General features: G+C 40.3%; 1 protein-coding gene across 2 annotated transcripts in view; it reads left to right on the top strand.

Annotated features, from left to right (window-relative positions):
* ITGA2 (integrin subunit alpha 2) overlaps window positions 1-16677 on the top strand; it is a 67914-nt gene that overhangs the window by 15564 nt on the left and 35673 nt on the right. The window contains exons 2-6 of one of the 2 annotated variants that reach the window (XM_071425431.1): window positions 3371-3494; window positions 11403-11512; window positions 12413-12504; window positions 16015-16129; window positions 16541-16668. In XM_071425431.1, the coding sequence (XP_071281532.1) occupies window positions 3371-3494; window positions 11403-11512; window positions 12413-12504; window positions 16015-16129; window positions 16541-16668 (569 nt within the window). Of the gene's footprint in view, window positions 1-3294; window positions 3495-11402; window positions 11513-12412; window positions 12505-16014; window positions 16130-16540; window positions 16669-16677 lie in introns of those variants that run through there. The other variant, XM_071425430.1, reaches the window with a different exon arrangement.

The following is a 16677-nucleotide window of genomic DNA, read 5'->3' as shown; positions in this document are numbered from 1 at the left end:
AACAAAACTCTCACCTTGGACATAAATTAGGAACATCTTCCATGTATTTGCATCAAAGCTGTCCAATGCACTCAGCAATGTTACCATTTGGCTTGCAGTGTGATTTGCTAATAAGTGTGTAACAGTCCAGAGAGTCAAGAGTTTTTCTCTAAATGTCACTGGATTTTGGGTCAGACTGGAACTGTTTATTATTCTATATTACTTTCATCTCTTAGGTTTGAAAGCCAGCGTTTATTTTCATGTGCAACATATAATGTGGAGAGTTCTTCTTCAGTATTTTCATGCAGGATGGTGCTGTGTTATAGTCTCCTTTGGCCTCTTGAGAAAGGGAAACTGATAAATCATGCTTGATTTCTGACTGAGGATAATACAATTTAGCAACAGACACAAAAAAAACCCCTCAGGATATGACATGAAGAAAATGTTTTTATAAAATACAAGTATATTAGATCATAAAGAAGTACTGGCAATTGTCGATTACTATCTCAATACACCGTTCCTTGTCCTCAAAACCCAGACATAAACTGTGATTATATGAGGTTGTGTTTAGTGTCAAAAGGCTTGCAAAATACAGGGCAATGAGTCTGTACACATTCTCTTCTCCAGTCTTAAATAGCTTGACTCAAGAAATATATTTATCTCTAAGGATGTTTCTCAAGAAACTATCCTTCTAGCAGTGGGTGACTTTTTGCTTTCCAGAGGCTGACTGGTTGTTTGAGATAACTAATGTATGACTTCCTGTTTGAATTTGTGGTAAAAAAGTAGTAACTCTTTTAGTGTTGTATTTAGTCTTCTGCTAGTGATATTCCTGTTTTGAATTCTGTGGGCAAGGGTACAAAATACATTGAGACTTTCTATAGGTCGTGAACTTTGCCTGCAAACCTGTGTGATTTTAATATTTTCACTATGATTTTATTATCATTATTACTATTACAATTCAGCCCATTCAGTGATGGGCTGTTTCATGCTGATATAAACCCTGTTAACCTCTCTTCCAAAGCTGCTCCTGGGACCTGGGAGAAAGTGATACCAACAGTAAGCTCTCTGCCCGTCAAAACTAGAGAAATGGTTAGAATTTGAGATTATATTTTTAAGATGCCATCTCTCCATAAAGTATCTTTGTTGTAAGGGATTATTGAAAAAGCTGCTTCTTTACTACACAATGACTCATACTAAATGATTGTGGTGAGGCATATTTGTGTGTAAAGCAGATAAAACTCATTCTGTCTGGGCACACAGGAAGGGAGGGGAAACATGAGGGACATTGGACATTGTTTAACCCAAGAGCAGCTCTGTGAACCTGCCTCATCTGGAAACCTCAGGGAGTAGCTGAGGTCATGATTTCTTCCATCATTGCCATTTTTGGAGGCTTTTCAGGAGCTCTAAGGTATTTCTCAGCTGGGCTGTAGCTGGTTCCTGGAATCCCACTGTTGTCTCAGTCCTTCCACCTCCACTCTGGGGAAGCAGTTACCTACTCACAGCAGAATCCCTCAGGGGAGTCTGGTCTTTTTCCTGCAGCCCTCCTAGTGCATATTCTCCTAGGTATCCTCCTACAGTTCTTGATCAGAAAAACAATCAGGCCCTTTATGGATGAAGAGTGGGCCCCCATGTCCTACAAAATTGACTTTGTCCCCAGTCCACATAGCTGGTTCCTTCCAAAATGGCATGGAATGGCATGCCATTATTCCCAGGCACGTAAGTGCCCAAGGAAAAGCAATTAAGAACAAAACCACAGCTAAGTAGAATTGCAATGTTAAATGTCACGATTTATTAATGCTGTTCTACCTTGCATGTTTGTAGTTCTGAGTTTTCCTGTTTGGACAACTGTTCAGACTGTTTGGACTGCAAACAAAGGCTTCTGGCATGATAATGAAATGACTCAAAAATTTAGGTTTTCTGATGCAGCAGATAATCTCATTTTTATTCCAGTGCCACAAACTCAAATATAAACAGTGTTAGCAGGTACAGTCAGGCCATTTTGTTTGAGCACAAAAATTGAGGTGAATGGAGTTGCACCCAGCTGGTATATGGTCACAAGTGGTGTTCCAAGGCTCAGTTTTGCTTTGATATCTCCATTGCCTGGATGAGGGAATCAAGTGCACACGCAGTCAGATTTTGGGTGACATCAAGTTGGATGGTGAGGGTGTTGATCTCCTGGAGGGCAGGAAAGGCTCTGCAGAGGGATCTGGGCAGGCTGGATCATGGGCTGAGGCCAATGGTGTGAGGTTCAACAAGGCCAAGTGCCAGGTCCTGCCCTTGGGTCACAACAGCCCCAGGCAGTGCCACAGGCTGGGGCAGAGTGGCTGGAAAGGACCTGGGGGTGCTGGTGAGAGCAGCTGAACATGAGCCAGGCTGTGCCCAGGTGGCCAAGAAGGCCAATGGCATCCTGGCCTGGATCAGCAATGCTGTGGCCAGCAGGGCCAGGGCAGGGATTGTCCCCCTGTGCTGGGCACTGCTGAGGCCACACCTCCAGTGCTGGGTCCAGCTCTGGGCCCTCACTGCAGGAAAGGCACTGAGGGGCTGGAGAGAGTCCAGAGAAGGGCAATGGAGCTGGGGCAGGGTCTGGGGCACAAGTGCTGTGAGGAGCAGCTGAGGGAGCTGGGGGTGTTTATCCCGGAGAAAAGGAGGCTTAGGGGTGACCTTATCACTCTCTACAGCTGCCTGAAAAGGGCTCTGGCCAGGTGGGGTTCAGCGTCTTTTCCCAGGTAACAACCAATAGCACGAGCAGAGATGAGATCAAGTTGCACTAGGAAGGTTTAAACTGAACATTAGGAAAAATTTCTTCCTGGAAAAAGCTGTCAAGTATTGAAGCACTCTTCCCAGGAAAGTGGTGGAATCACCATCCTGGAAGTTTCCAAAAGGTGTGTAGTTGTAAGTTGTAGCACTTGGGGACATGGTTTATTGGTGGATTTGGCTTCGGGACATGGTTTATTTGGTGGTTGAGTAAGGTTCTTTCAACCTAAAAGATTCTGTGATTCTAGTGTACCTCAGCAGGCTGTTGATGTGTTTGCTGTGCCATAAGCTTAACTTATGCCTGAAGGTAAAGGAGGATAACAGACCTGTGAATCACACATTTTGCCTCTATTCAGTTAAAACATTCCCATTAGTAATGCTGCAACTTTTGTTAAGACAAACAGTGAATGAGTCACTGATCTCTGCCCACAGCACTACAACACACCTAAAGAGTGCTAGAGAGGCATTTGGCATGGCCAGGGTACTGTGGCAAAATCACTGTTTTTTCAAGCGTGTGTCAAAGGCTGTGTTTATTTTCTTCTGTTGGGGGAGCTGTCACAGATGAAGAGCCTTTTTCACCGGGATCAAAATTCTTCTTTAATTGCTTCTGTTATAATCATAATCTTTCTGTTAACAGGCATTCTTCATAACTGCTGTGAAGCCTACAATGTTGGGCTCCTGGAAGCAAAAATATTTTCTGGTCCACCAAGAGAGCAGTTTGGATATGCAGTTCAACAGTTTATAAATGAACAAGGCAAATGGTAAGCAGTTTTAATGGGTTGGTTTACGTCCAACTAAAAGGTTAAGTAAAAAAATGTTGCAACTCTTAATATTTCTTTTATAATTCCACATCTCATTTGAAGGGATTCTGGCTAATTTGTCTTTATATTACAGCTATCTTTTTACAAAGAAATACTTAATGTTATTAAACCAAAAGTTGAGATATTCTAAAAGTATGTGCATGTGATGGTTCATGCTTTTTTACTTAACACCATGTCTTTCCTTAACCTGAGGTCTTTCTTATGGTAATCTTTTACTTCATCTCCAATACTCTGATTTCCTTAGGCTTACAGTTTCTTTAGAATTTTAACTTGCATTTAATTTCTTTGTGGACCCAGAGCATCTTTGTTGCTCTTTATGATCTTTTATACTCTTTATTTTAATATGTGGGTATTTTCCCATTTTAACATTTTTAAGGTCAAAACAAATTATTAGGCCTAGTGAGTTATAATTATTAATATTAAAATTAAACTAAATTGATATAATTTTGTGTCTGATACAGTATTAACTGTTTGCTTCACAAGGGATGGTGTATTTGGATTTTTATGATAACACAATTATAGCAAAGTATTGTGTTTGCAACATCTCTTCAGCTGCAAAATTTGACCTGAAAGCTTCTGTTGCCACAACATTGGGCTTGATGAGCAATTAGTAAAATATTTTTTCTAGTAATGTTGGTTTCAAGAAGAACTTTAACATATTATTGGGAGTAAGCGCATTTAGCGGAAAACACATTGTTTCCTCTTCTGCAGCCTCAGCAGGCACAAATCTTAAGGTGTCTTTATGTGTAAGGACTGTAAGTCTTAGAAAGCTGTTGAGAACTACTGAACTCTTCAGTGGCTGTTTGTGTATACATGGGTTTAAGTCTAGAGCAGAAAGCCACACCAGATTGTACATATTATGGTATGCTGAGACACTTCAGACCGGTCATCCTCCATGGACAGGAGCTGTGTCAGAACCCAAATAGCCACAAACAGACAGTTCTGCTTTTGTGACAACACCCTCAGGAACTGCACTTTTTTTCAGTAAAGAGAAAGAAAGATGTCACACGAGAAAGTGTATTTCGCAGTTAAAATTTGGAAAAGTGGCACAGAGTGACGGAGGCAGCTGAGAGGTTTGTGACCGCGCCGCTGCCATCGGCTGCACGCACTAATGTACAACCCTGACTTCCCAGAGGTGCTGGCTTCCAGGGACCAGGAGACACAGCCAGAGCAGAGCAGAGCTGTAGCCTCTGAATTAAAACCTTGGCATTTTCTCTCCCTCAGCTGAATAGGCTTCCAACCTACCCCCACTCTTCATCTGATGCTGTGGTGGCTTCTCACTGCATTTCTGCCTGCTTTAATTATGTGTTTAGTCACCCATAGATCAGAGATCTCTTAAAAAAAAAAAAAAAAGCAACCAAACTCCCCCCCCAACTCCCCAACTTCTGTGTAAAGCCATTGAAGGAGAACAAGAATGTGTGCCTGTACTGAATTGAACATTTTTGCTTCATACATTGAGAAATTGTTGCATTTTATACTTCTAGCAAGTTTTTCTGAAAGCTTGCAGAAGAAGCAATAGCTGCCTGATCCATTCAAGCTATTTATGTTTTATATTTCCCTGTTTTAGTTTTGCTTCTAATATAAGAACTCCTCCACTACCACTTTCTTGGATAATGTGTGCTGGATGGAAAGAAAAAAAAAGTAACTTTGGTTTCACTTTTCCTACCTGACAAAATCATGAAATCAGTTAGGTTGGAAAAGACCCTTTGACCATGGAGTTCAACAAATCTTCTCCTAAGTATACGAATATTTTGAATCTGGTAAACTTTTCTGTATGTAGGCACTTCACCATTAGTTCTTTCCCGCCATGGTGTCCGATGTATCTCCAAAAATCAGGGAAATTTTATCAGTTTGTGTTCAAGTAACGAGGACTTGTTAGACACTCTTCAGTGAAGAAAAGCCCTTTTCAGTCTTCCACTCAAAAAATCATTAGGCAAGCTTAAAAAAAAGTGAGTCATGTTCTACTGTCTTGTTCTCTTAATTTCTAGGCTATTTTATTTTTCTTGGGACAATAGAGCTTTATCTTGTATGCGTTATTAAAAACAAATAAACAAAAAAAATTAAAACCCAAAACAAAAAACCCAACCAAGCAGACAAAAAATAAACCCCAACCCAAACAGAACATTCAATCTCTTTCAAGTTGTTCAGTAGAGTTGTTTTCTCCTATGAGCCATGCGGAGGCTGCGATCCATGCACAGAGCACAGAGTTCTTGTTGACATGGCTGAACTGGGAACAAGATAAACAGTCTGAGATAAGATCAGGGTGATTTTTCTGTCTGAGGGGAGCATTTATCATCATATGCTTTTGTGGAGAGACCGTCACTGTGCAGCAAGAATGTGATATATCAGAAAACTCTGTCCAGGCACAGAGAATGGGGCTGCTCACCACACCATGTGCTTACTGGGGTGCCATCTCTCCCCAGAAGAGATTATCCAGAATCTGAGCTCCACCAGAAATTCTATCACTTCCTTAGATTTTGATTAATAAGCTCACAGGGTGCTATATAAAATGCAGCTTTAAAAAACCTCCTGTGTTCAAAGAGTAGAAAGGAGAGCTACAGAAATATAGCAGATGCCAGTTATGTTATTCAGCAGTATTTCTGGGAGGTGCATCTCCTGAGGCAGTCAGAACTAAAGAAATGATAAAGAGAGAATTTTTGCAGAATTGTTACTGGCTTTCACTTTTTGTTGGAGATGAGTTCAGAGAGAAGAGGGAAGACAGTCCAAAAGGGGAATGCAGGAGTATTGGAGTCTGGTACATGTTGGGACACTGGCACAAACCACCAAGGAAGACTGTTTGTGTTAGAGCAGATGATCCAGGATAATTGGGCATTAATCCGCTGTGCATTGATGAGCCTTGATGGCGTGTGATGCTCATAAATAAGGACAAACTTGCAAGTCAAGCCCAGCTCAAGCTTTTCACAGTTTCTGGTGGGAACTTTAAAATAGGAGCTCTTTAATGAACTCGAGGAAAATTGTGAATACCAATGAAATTCATCAATTAGAAAAGAAGTTGGCCACACAAGTAATTAGCCACCACAGAAACATAATTCAGTTTATACTGTGGTTCTCCCTGTCAAGAGGTCATCTGCAGATGAATCTTAAATTTAAACTAAAATGTCTGTTATTTTATAATCTTTCAGAAAGTCAGATTGTACCCTCTCAAGGTTCATCTTGAAGGTGCATTCCCTTAACAGCAGCTGACAGTATAGTCTTCAGAGATAACCATATTTACTCCATGCTGAGAGTTGGTTTTATAGCTGTCTCAGGTGAGGAAGATTGAAACAGTTGTAGATAGCTGTGAGATGCTTTTTCTTACACACCTGTCTTCAGACACATGCTCAGCTGTGTCTGTGTGCTTAGAATTTGCAATTTTAAAATTATTTTGGTTTTGAATTTATATTGTGGTGTTTTTGTATGAAAATATTTTGTTTCATCTCACATGTCAGTAATGACACAAAATACAATGCACTTACTGATGTATCTCATAACTATTGCACTACCAAACGTAGTTTTATAAATCATTGCCTAATTCTCACTGGTCACCAAATATAGTGGCCTTTTTCCTGATGATCTGTGCAGCCTCTTCAGACCAATAAGATATTTTGCTAGAAAGACACATTTCGGTATGAACTTCTATTGAAATCAGTACATTTTCAAAGCTTTCTGATTTTAATGAGGAAGGCCATTTCTTTTGAGGAGGGTAATTTTTTGATTTTTTTTTTCTCCTAACAGAAGCTGCCATTGTTGCAGCTCTGTCTTTTCAGTGCCAGAACCACTGCTAATGCTGAGTTCCTTACCCAGTTTTGTTTTCCCTGACTGCATGCACCACAGTTTGCCCTTTTCCTGCTTGGAGAAGCTCTGGCTGCTTTTTTCTAGGACTTCTGAGTTTGTCACTCAAATTCTCTTGCCATAGCTCACTGTAGTTTTTGAACTTCTGATTCTTGTTGAAAGGATCAAAAGTTTTAGATGGTGAAAGTGCTTTAGTGTGTGCAGAGAAGCATCTATGAGCATGAAGAGTTTTCTGGTCTTCATATCTACTCACCATTTCCTCTAATTGTAGGAAAAAGGCCAGATGATCTAACAGGTTCTTTCTACTCTTATTTTCCTATTAACCATCTTCATGTTTAGAAAATAAAACACAATGCAACACAATAAAAAGCAAATATATGAGAAGAGAGAAAAAAAAATAAACCAGAAAATACAAAACATGCTCTGACAACAGCTGGGAATTCAGCCCTTCACTATGAATTCTGATTTTCCTTTCTGCTACATCACACTTTGCTGATTACTAACCTAGTCATGGTGTAATTTCCCAGAAATAATTCCTGTTGCACTTTGATCTGCCACTCCTGCAGCTTGTGTGGTAAGGCCTTGCTGCTGAACTTCATATGACTTCCTAGTGCCATTGCTTTGTATACAGTGTTGGACAATGATTAGGGAGATGAATAATAACATCAGTAGCAATATTACATTATACTCATTTGTAAAGATGATCTGCAAGGACAAAGGATCTGCAAGGATAAAGAGGTTTTGTAAAAATAAATATTTGACTCATGGCTGAAAAAGAGCCTTAATTACTACATTATACATTATACAGTTTATTTGGAAACAAGCATTTTCAAGTATTTTAGTACTGCTTTCTTGCATTCTTTCTTGATATATTCTGTTTCACTTTGTCTCATGTATCCTGTCTAATTACAGTAAAAAAAAAATTGTAGTTAGGAGGATGTTAGCCAGATACTCCCTTGCTGTCTTCACTTCTGATGTTTCAGAAAGATACACGTGCATTTTCCCAGAGCAGTGTTGTGTAACTCCCTACTGTAATGGTTTATGTTAATTTTGAAAGGCAAGTAAGACTTCTGATTTCTTACGTAGATTAAGGTTGGTGTTAATTATTAAGTAAGGCAGAGAATACAAAAGAAATAGAAATTATGTTATTTCCTAGAGCCTTTGGGGCTGGCAAAAGTAGGGGGCTAAGCTTGGCATAAGTCAGTTAATAATTTTTTCTCAGGCATGTATTGATGACAGGTTAGACTAGTTAAGTCAAATAATGCAATGGTTTAATAGCTCTGTTCACTTCTGAAAATCACCATCAGTAACAGTCAGTTCTAAGTGTGAATTCTGTGTATGGAGTGGCATTTTTTGGCCTGCAATATAGGTATGACATTGAGAATCACAGACTCTGCAAATCTACAAGGAATATAGAAAAATAAATTAATAAAATAAGTTCCAGTAAACTGTGAGGAGTGCAAGGCAAATGAAAGACAAAATTAAATTTCTTTATTTGGCATAGATTTAAATCTGGATTTAAAATGAGAAAAGTTCATCTTGTTTTGTCTCACATTTTCCTGTTTGTACCATGCAGCAACCCCAAGGTTAGTTTCAGGGGTAGCAATAGCAAAATTATCTTGTGACTATCAAGTTTTAGAAGTGATAGTTCCTTGGTATAAGTGCATGTCTGGATTGCAGTTAATGTTGAGGCCAGAGCAAATGGGAGGCAAATAATGCCCATGGAATGAGCAAAAGTATGCATGCTGAAAAGCAGAGAACAGCTTTTAGTAAACACTAGAGCAGGGATGATGTTTGTCTCTATGCCAGTAGCAGGGGTGGAACTTGGAGTGAGCTTGGATTTAGGCTTGGATTTGGGGTCAGCTAGTGCTCAAGCATGCTTCTGTTCTCCTTCTTACTCACTCTTCTTGTGAGTGAAACTGTGTGCTCTGGGCTCTCAGGAAAACCTGTGGCTGCAGAGCTGTGCCAGCACAACACAGAGATTCATAGTGAGTTTCATGACAAGATGGGAGTAGTTGCAGTGGGTATTTCCAAGATACAAGGCCATTCTCTGAACAGTAGCTGTCATCCTGCAAGGACTCTGAAATATGTTTGTCTTCTGGGAAACTTAGAAAAAAAAATGCAAGTGTTTATAAATGTACACAGTGCAATGTTCAGCTTGACAGTTAATGCTGGAAAGCTGTTCCAGTTTCAGATATTGCACACACAGTGTTGCCATCCATTTTAAAGCTGTTTCCTCTTTCCACAAAAAGTCCTAACCCTTCTCTCCCATCAGCCCAGTTAGCATTTTATATTCCTGTACCCAACTCAGTAGTACCTAGCAAGGTAACACCATGTCTTCCTCCTCCTTCTTCCTCCCACTATAGACCAGCTCCAGCCCTCTGTGTCACTGCAAGTATTTGCAGATTATGTTATCTGTTGGCACATGACCAGTGCAGTAGCTGCTTATGAGCTCTATTTGTTTGGTCCTGAGCTATGGCAGTTCTGGTTTCTACTGTGCTGAAAAGGCCCAGAAACACTCATTAAAAAAACAAGAAAATCAGAGGCCTCCTCACAGCTACTGCAATTTTTTTGTTTGAGAGAGGTGTTTGTATGAAGCCAAGTTGCGTATTTAGAGATGCTAGAAGTACACTAAGTCCTGTTCCTGCTGCCTGCATGATCACCCTTTTCCAACAAGGTAATTGAGAAAGAGTTAGGCATTCTTAAAATATCCAGACACACAAGAAAGAGAATCTGAAACCAAACCCCAGCTGAACTAATAAAATAATTTTTTTTGTGTTTGATGAATGTGAAATAAACTTAAAAAGAAACTGCAGTTTAGCAGTATTTTCTCTGAGCAAACTAGAGAAAAACTCTTTCATGTGCATCTAAAACTCATTTTTGTCATAACCATTTTATTCAAACTAACATCACAGCAGTAAAATCAGATGATCCCTAGGAAGTTAATGATATATATAGAAATTGCTTTAGAAAACAAAAATTTCACAATTTTTTTATAGCACAAGGTATAAAGGTATAGGTTAGATACCTATAAAATTTTAGAGAATAGCAATTTTGCTCTAAACAACCTACTGATGGACTAAAAAAAGATGATTTCTAGTTGAATTCAATATTCTGTATTGGGGCTCCATTGCTTGTCTTCCTACAGTCTCCAAAATGCATTACTACCATGGATTGTTCTGTTTGAAAATAAAGTCATGTTGCTGCTGGAGCAAATACCCATAGTCCCTGCTTTTCAATAATCTGATTTATTTTTAATAACCCTTGAGATCATCATTTAGAGACTTTTGATAAAAGAGAGGTGTTCTTAAGCAGTATTCCAAGAAGGTGAACTAAATAGTTTTGTGAAGGCTTTCAGATAAAAATTAAGAGTCTTGAGGGGCAGATGTTGGGGGGAAATCTTATGGCAGATGAACAAATGAGTCAGAGAACATAAATCACTTTGTGTTGCAGGCAAAATTATCATAAGTATTAATTTTCTTGTTCAGGATTACAGACTTTATGCAGCAGATTGTTACCACCTGCAGTATTTTCTTTCTGACTCAGTGTTATCAAGGTGTGGTAGTGCTCAAGCTCAGACATAAGTGTTTTATTGTTGCTGAGTAGATCCTGTAGAAAATGCTTTTTATCAGTTAAAAGAATAACCCAAAAGAAATCAGTTAACCATTAACTGATAGAACAATAAGTAATATGCATCTTGATCCCCAACATATATATTTCTACATTTTTATGTGTCTATATATATTAGAACCTTCACTGTATTTCTTCTGAGCTAGGACATAATGTCACATTAAAAATGCTACACATGTTGGAGGCAGATGAAGCCCCAAAGGCCCTCCCATTCTTCTTCTCCACCAAAGCTGTCCTTGGTGAATCCAGTGCAGTGTATTGACATGCAAGTAAAGCTTCTGAACAGTTCTGGAGAAGTCTCCTACACCTGAATGCCTTGGGCGCTCATGAGAGCCTCTCTACCTGTTACCTATAGTGTGCCATGCAATGCTGCTGCTAAACTTTTTCAGTATCATTAAGGACATAATCAAGTTCCTTTTCCTTTAGGTTGTTGGTTGGTTCACCCTGGAGTGGCTATCCTGCAAACAGAACTGGAGATATATATGCATGTCCTGTTGGTGTCTCCAAAACCACATGCAAAAAATTGAATTTACAAGGTATGTTCTTACTAACAGTGTCTTGCTACACTTGTTAAGTTTTTCCCTGTGTTTGTATGAGGCCAGTCTACCTTATTAAAACTTTTCTTAACTAGCAGTCTGCATAATCTCAGATTCTGTGAAGGCGTGTGTGTGCTGCAAGGCCTCAGTGCTGATGAGACTTGTGTCTGTCTGAGCAAAAATTGGTGCCTGCCACTGGACCCAGGCCAGGTAGTGCCAGCTGCTGGAGGCACTGGGGTCTCAGTGTCACCCCCTGGGGCACCTGGGGTCCTTACCAAGGGCCAGGAGCACTGTGGGTCCCAGAGCCAGTGGCTGGTGGGCACAGGGCTCCATGCTGGTAAGTGCCTGTCCCTGTCCTCCCTAAACCAGGTAGGGGTGTGTGTCTGTGCTTGTAAACTAGCTATAAAATGGAGTTCAGGTTGGGATACAGTGAAAATATGAGGCAGCAGGGTGTGCTGAGATGCCTCCTTTGTGTTTATTTGTGGTGCAGATAATTTCTGCCCTCCGCTGGCCCTTCCAGTTTTTTGTCTAAAGCCTGATACTCAATCAGAGGAGTCTGGTGTGCTGAGGAATGTAACAGTAGCTACTCAGCTGCAGCTATTCAGCTAGCCAAAACCATGCAATAGGTAGATTTTTTTCTTCGTCTCTTTTGCCTTCAGCTCTCTTGAGGGCAGATACTCTAAATGGCCATACTTAATTGATGTCTATATTTGATAGTTAGCAAATTTTTTTTCCCCAAAGATTGGCATTTGTTTCTTTTATCTCAGAATTGCATGCAGACATTTGGAAAAGGCACCTTAGATTATGAAAAATCAAGTTCTTGAAATTAATTCTAACTTAGTAAATTGATTCTACACCTTATCTATTATTCTGTCATTACTTAATTTAATTTTATTTCAGCTTTAATAAATATTCCAAATGTGACTGAAATTAAAAAGGACATGAACCTTGGCTTGACTCTGATACAGAACTCAAAAACTGGAGGATTTCTGGTATGTATCAAGATCATATGGAGTACACACAGAAACTTCTAAAGAGAATCAAGAAACCAGAATTATCCACATATTTTCATAAGTGCAGGCTAAATGTATTTTATTATGCAGCATGGATTAGTACATCCCACTGCACTTACCTAGGGTCCAAAATCAATTGTAGAATGTATCATTAATGCAGGAAAAATTGTGAAGTCTCTCCTTTGTTGTTTATCTAAACATCCTAATTAATGTCTCAGTGATTCAAGTCAGACAATATAGGCAAGAATATTTCCACCATTAAATTATTTAAGGTGGTCTTGCATAGTTCTGATTGTGCTTTGAATGGGCTTTATATAATCTCTCCTCTATCATTCACACTTGCACAGGCACTGTTCTCCTGAGATATCAGTATTTCTAGTCCCTTTTATTTGGTTAGTGAGCTTGGAAGAGGATGCATTTTCTCTGTGTATATTTCACAAACCACTGTCCTTGGAGCCTGCAAAATTCTTACCTGAAAGGAAGTGCATACCTGTTTAATATGGTTTTTTATGATCCTAATCATAATCATGAAAACTCTTGGTGTGTAGGTGTATTTCAGTTTGATGTAGCCATGCGCAGTACGTAAGTAAAACAATAAAATATAGAGAGAAGAGCTCTAGGCTGTCCTTAAGCTTTGTATTTTTTTGTTGCATCTTCCTAGTAATCACAAAAGTATTCAAGTATTTATTATATTCATTAACATGTAGTTACATGAAGTACTTAGAAGTATGTCTAATTCCAACCTTTCCAGCAGTCCTCATGGAATTAGTAAAGTTATTCATAACTTCAAAATATAGTAACAGTAATTTTCTTGACTTGTGGCTTGAGAAGGCTTTGATTAAAAGATCTTATTCTCTCTCTTGAATAACACTTTCAATTACTTTTAATTGAATACCCACTTTTAGTCAGTATGAATAACTAGAATGTTTTAAAATATCTCATGCAGGGAAATTTGAATTTTCTAATAATATTTGAACTTCTGTGTTAAAAAGTATTTCCTGATCCACATGTTATTGATTGATTCTCCTTAAATTTAAAAAAGAAAAAAAAAAACCACAAAAAGCCAGGTTGAATTCTAAGACATCAACAGTCACGTTTTCATCAACAGGAGTTCCTTTTTGACATAAGGAGAGTGAGGTTCTGGAGACAGGCGCTTATCTGTGACTCACCCTCAACAAATACCAAAAGCCCCATGGTTTAGTTGTGGCAGGTATTGAACCCTATGCGTGGACAGCCTGCTCCTATTTGCAAGCTGCTTCCAGCCAGGACTTTGCTCCAAGACTCTGTCTGTGGCAGCTGGCCTCTGTGATGGGCTCTGCGGGTTATTTCAGGCTTTCCTCCTCCCAACTCACTGTTCCTGCTCCTCCTGAGGCCTCTCCCAGCTTCCCTCTGCCTGTCCCAGTCTGTGCTGCGTGCTCAGTCCCTTTGTACTTGGGTACTCAGTACTCTTGGGCTTGGGAGTGTTACCCAGGCTGGCATGTCTGTGCTGCAGCTCCCAGTCCTGCTGGGATGCTGTTTGATGCCAGGGGATTGCTTCCCACAGGTATTCCAAGTGCAGGGCAGTAATTTCCCACACGCTCATTACATTTTTCTGAGGCATGCTTAGTCCTGTTGGAGAGGTGCTGAAGAATTTCACTGATGGTTAACAAGGTTTTTCTGGATTTCCCATCTAAATTTTTATCAGTTTGTTTACTGGGCAGTGCTGTGCCTTTAGTTGAAAGGAGCAGCTCTCATCTCCCTGCAGGTAAAATCTCCCTTCTCTATTTTACAGCCCAAACCACCCTTCTCCTTTGCCTTGCTAAACAAATACAGAGTTTTTTGGCTGAAATGTTCTTTCTAAAATACGTCTCTCTCAAACATCAACGACCTGGTCTCTGCTGTATTCCATGTGAGTCTTTCCCAGGCACTCTACAGCGTATTTGGTATTTCCGCAACTCAACAGGTTCTCATCACACATCTTTAAGCCATATTTGCTTTGTATGCTGGCTGCATGCTTGCAGACACCCTGCAGTCATCCATCTCCCCCTTCCAGTTTATGCCCTCATCTCTTAATGTTAGTCCTGAAGGAAAACTCTCCACTCCTTAATAACTTTCTGCCTTTCAAGTTCATCTGTTCTTGATATGTGATCTCCCGTTCAGTAATGATGCATCTTAAATTTCTGACTTAAGCAGTGCTAGAACATTAATTTCCCCCATCTTTGTTCCTCTGAAGATCAACAAAGATTATTAGAACATTTTTGCTTTTTCCTCCAAGGTTAACATCACAGTTTTCAACTACCACCAATACAGAAAAAAAAGTTAGCATAAGACCGATCTAAAAAGAACTTTAAATTAATTTTAAAGGCCAGTAACCCTCCTCCAGCTCCATATAGATGATTTATTTTGTACCTTTCACCTTGCTAAAAATCCGTCTTTTCAGTAAGAACTAACCATGCTTCGTGTAGCAGCTAAAAAAAGTACTTATCTCAAGATCAGATAATGTGGATATACTTCCTTTCTCATCTACAAAATCCACCATCTGGTCAAATATCTTAGGATAGTTTGATGTTGTCTCTCACTGGGAAACAAAGTGGGCGATTTAGCTCATTTTCGACTTTTGAATTTAATTACTTTTTTCTACCCTCTACTATTCTTGAGAAAAGTCCCTCTTTTCCTAAATAAAGGTGGGTGCAGCCAGAGTGTATATATAAGGAAACTACAATTTCTCACAGTACAGTTGGAGAGAGGTTATGTAGAGGTTATATTTATTTCCTCGAGTTTATAATGTTTTCTTTTAAGAAGGAAATACACCCACCGACTCGCCACCTCAACCCACACACACACACAACTCCCCCTGTATTCTCACGGCAAGATACTGCCTTAATAGATGGTTGATATCAGTACATATAAAGTTGTTGGAAGATGTAAATGACAGCAGGATGATGAAAATACTGCTGTTTACAGAGGTTGTTTCCAGCAGCGAAGCAGGGCCATTTTCCCCCAAAGCCAACGAAACCCCGGCGGGGGATGCGCGGCCAGGGGCTGGCGCAGCCCAGTGAGACAGCGCTCACCCCGCTGTAGATGCCAGGAGAATTCCCGTTGGGACGAGCCTTTCGGAGGGCTCCCAGCTGTCGGTCCCCCGCTCGAGTCCCGGCTCCCGCCTCGGGTCCCCGCCCGCCCCTCTCAGATCCTGGTTCCCGGCTCGGGTCCCGGTTCCCCGCCCGCCCCTCACGGTGCTGCCGCGCGTCCCCCGGGCCCGCCTGCGCGGGGCGCTGCCGCCACCTGGCGGCCGGCGCTGGCGCTGCAGCGCAGGGTGCGCGGGATGGGCGAGGGCCGCGGCGGCGGGAATTCCTTCCTTCCCTGAGGAACTCCACGGGAGGGGTGGTGCTGGCTGGCCTCATGACCCCAGAGAGCTTCGCTGTCATCCTGCTTGGCGTGGTTTTGTGTGTAGATGTGGTGAGACAAGTATTTGTTATTTTTATCGTTTCTTTTTGTTGTTATTTTTTAAAGACTTGTGGTCCCTTGTGGGCGCAGCAGTGTGGAAGACAATACTATGCAACAGGAGTTTGTTCTGAAATCAGTCCAAGTTTTGAGATCTTAAGAAGCTTTTCTCCAGCTGTCCAAAGTAAGGCAACGTGTACAAAACACATTCAATTAAAAAAAAAAAAAAAAACAAAACAACAAAACATATCAAAGAAAATCAAGAGATACTATGTGGAGGACTGTTAATTGTGATTTCTTAAAAAAAAAAAAAAATTAGTATGTCCCAAAACCAAAGTCTTGAGATTTATATGTAAAGCCTGACAAATTGTGATCCGATGCTGATGTAAATATGGTCTTAATCCTCTGTATTCAGAGGCATGGCACCAGCGCAGGCTTAAAACCTGCATATGCTCTTACTGAGTTCTCATTCTGGCAAAGCCTCCTGAGCTGAAGTGTTGCCTGTGTGAGACCTAAATATGCACCTCTGTATTTAGCTGAGGTGTATATTGAGACTGCAAATGCATTTAATGTCCACTTCTTATTTTTGTTTTAGAGTGTTCCTCTGTTATAGATGTTGTGGTGGTTTGTGATGAGTCAAACAGCATTTATCCCTGGGATGCAGTGCGGGCATTTTTGAAAAAATTTGTACAAGGCTTAGACATAGGCCTTAACAAGACCCAGGTAAGTCAA

This window comes from Agelaius tricolor, unplaced genomic scaffold (assembly GCF_023055355.1).
Source record: "Agelaius tricolor isolate 1412-34295 unplaced genomic scaffold, bAgeTri1.0.p SCAF_4, whole genome shotgun sequence".
In the NCBI taxonomy this organism is placed as follows: Eukaryota; Metazoa; Chordata; class Aves; order Passeriformes; family Icteridae; genus Agelaius; species Agelaius tricolor.
The sequence above is the reverse complement of the archived record's forward strand: the minus strand, read 5'-3'. Positions and strand labels throughout refer to the sequence as shown.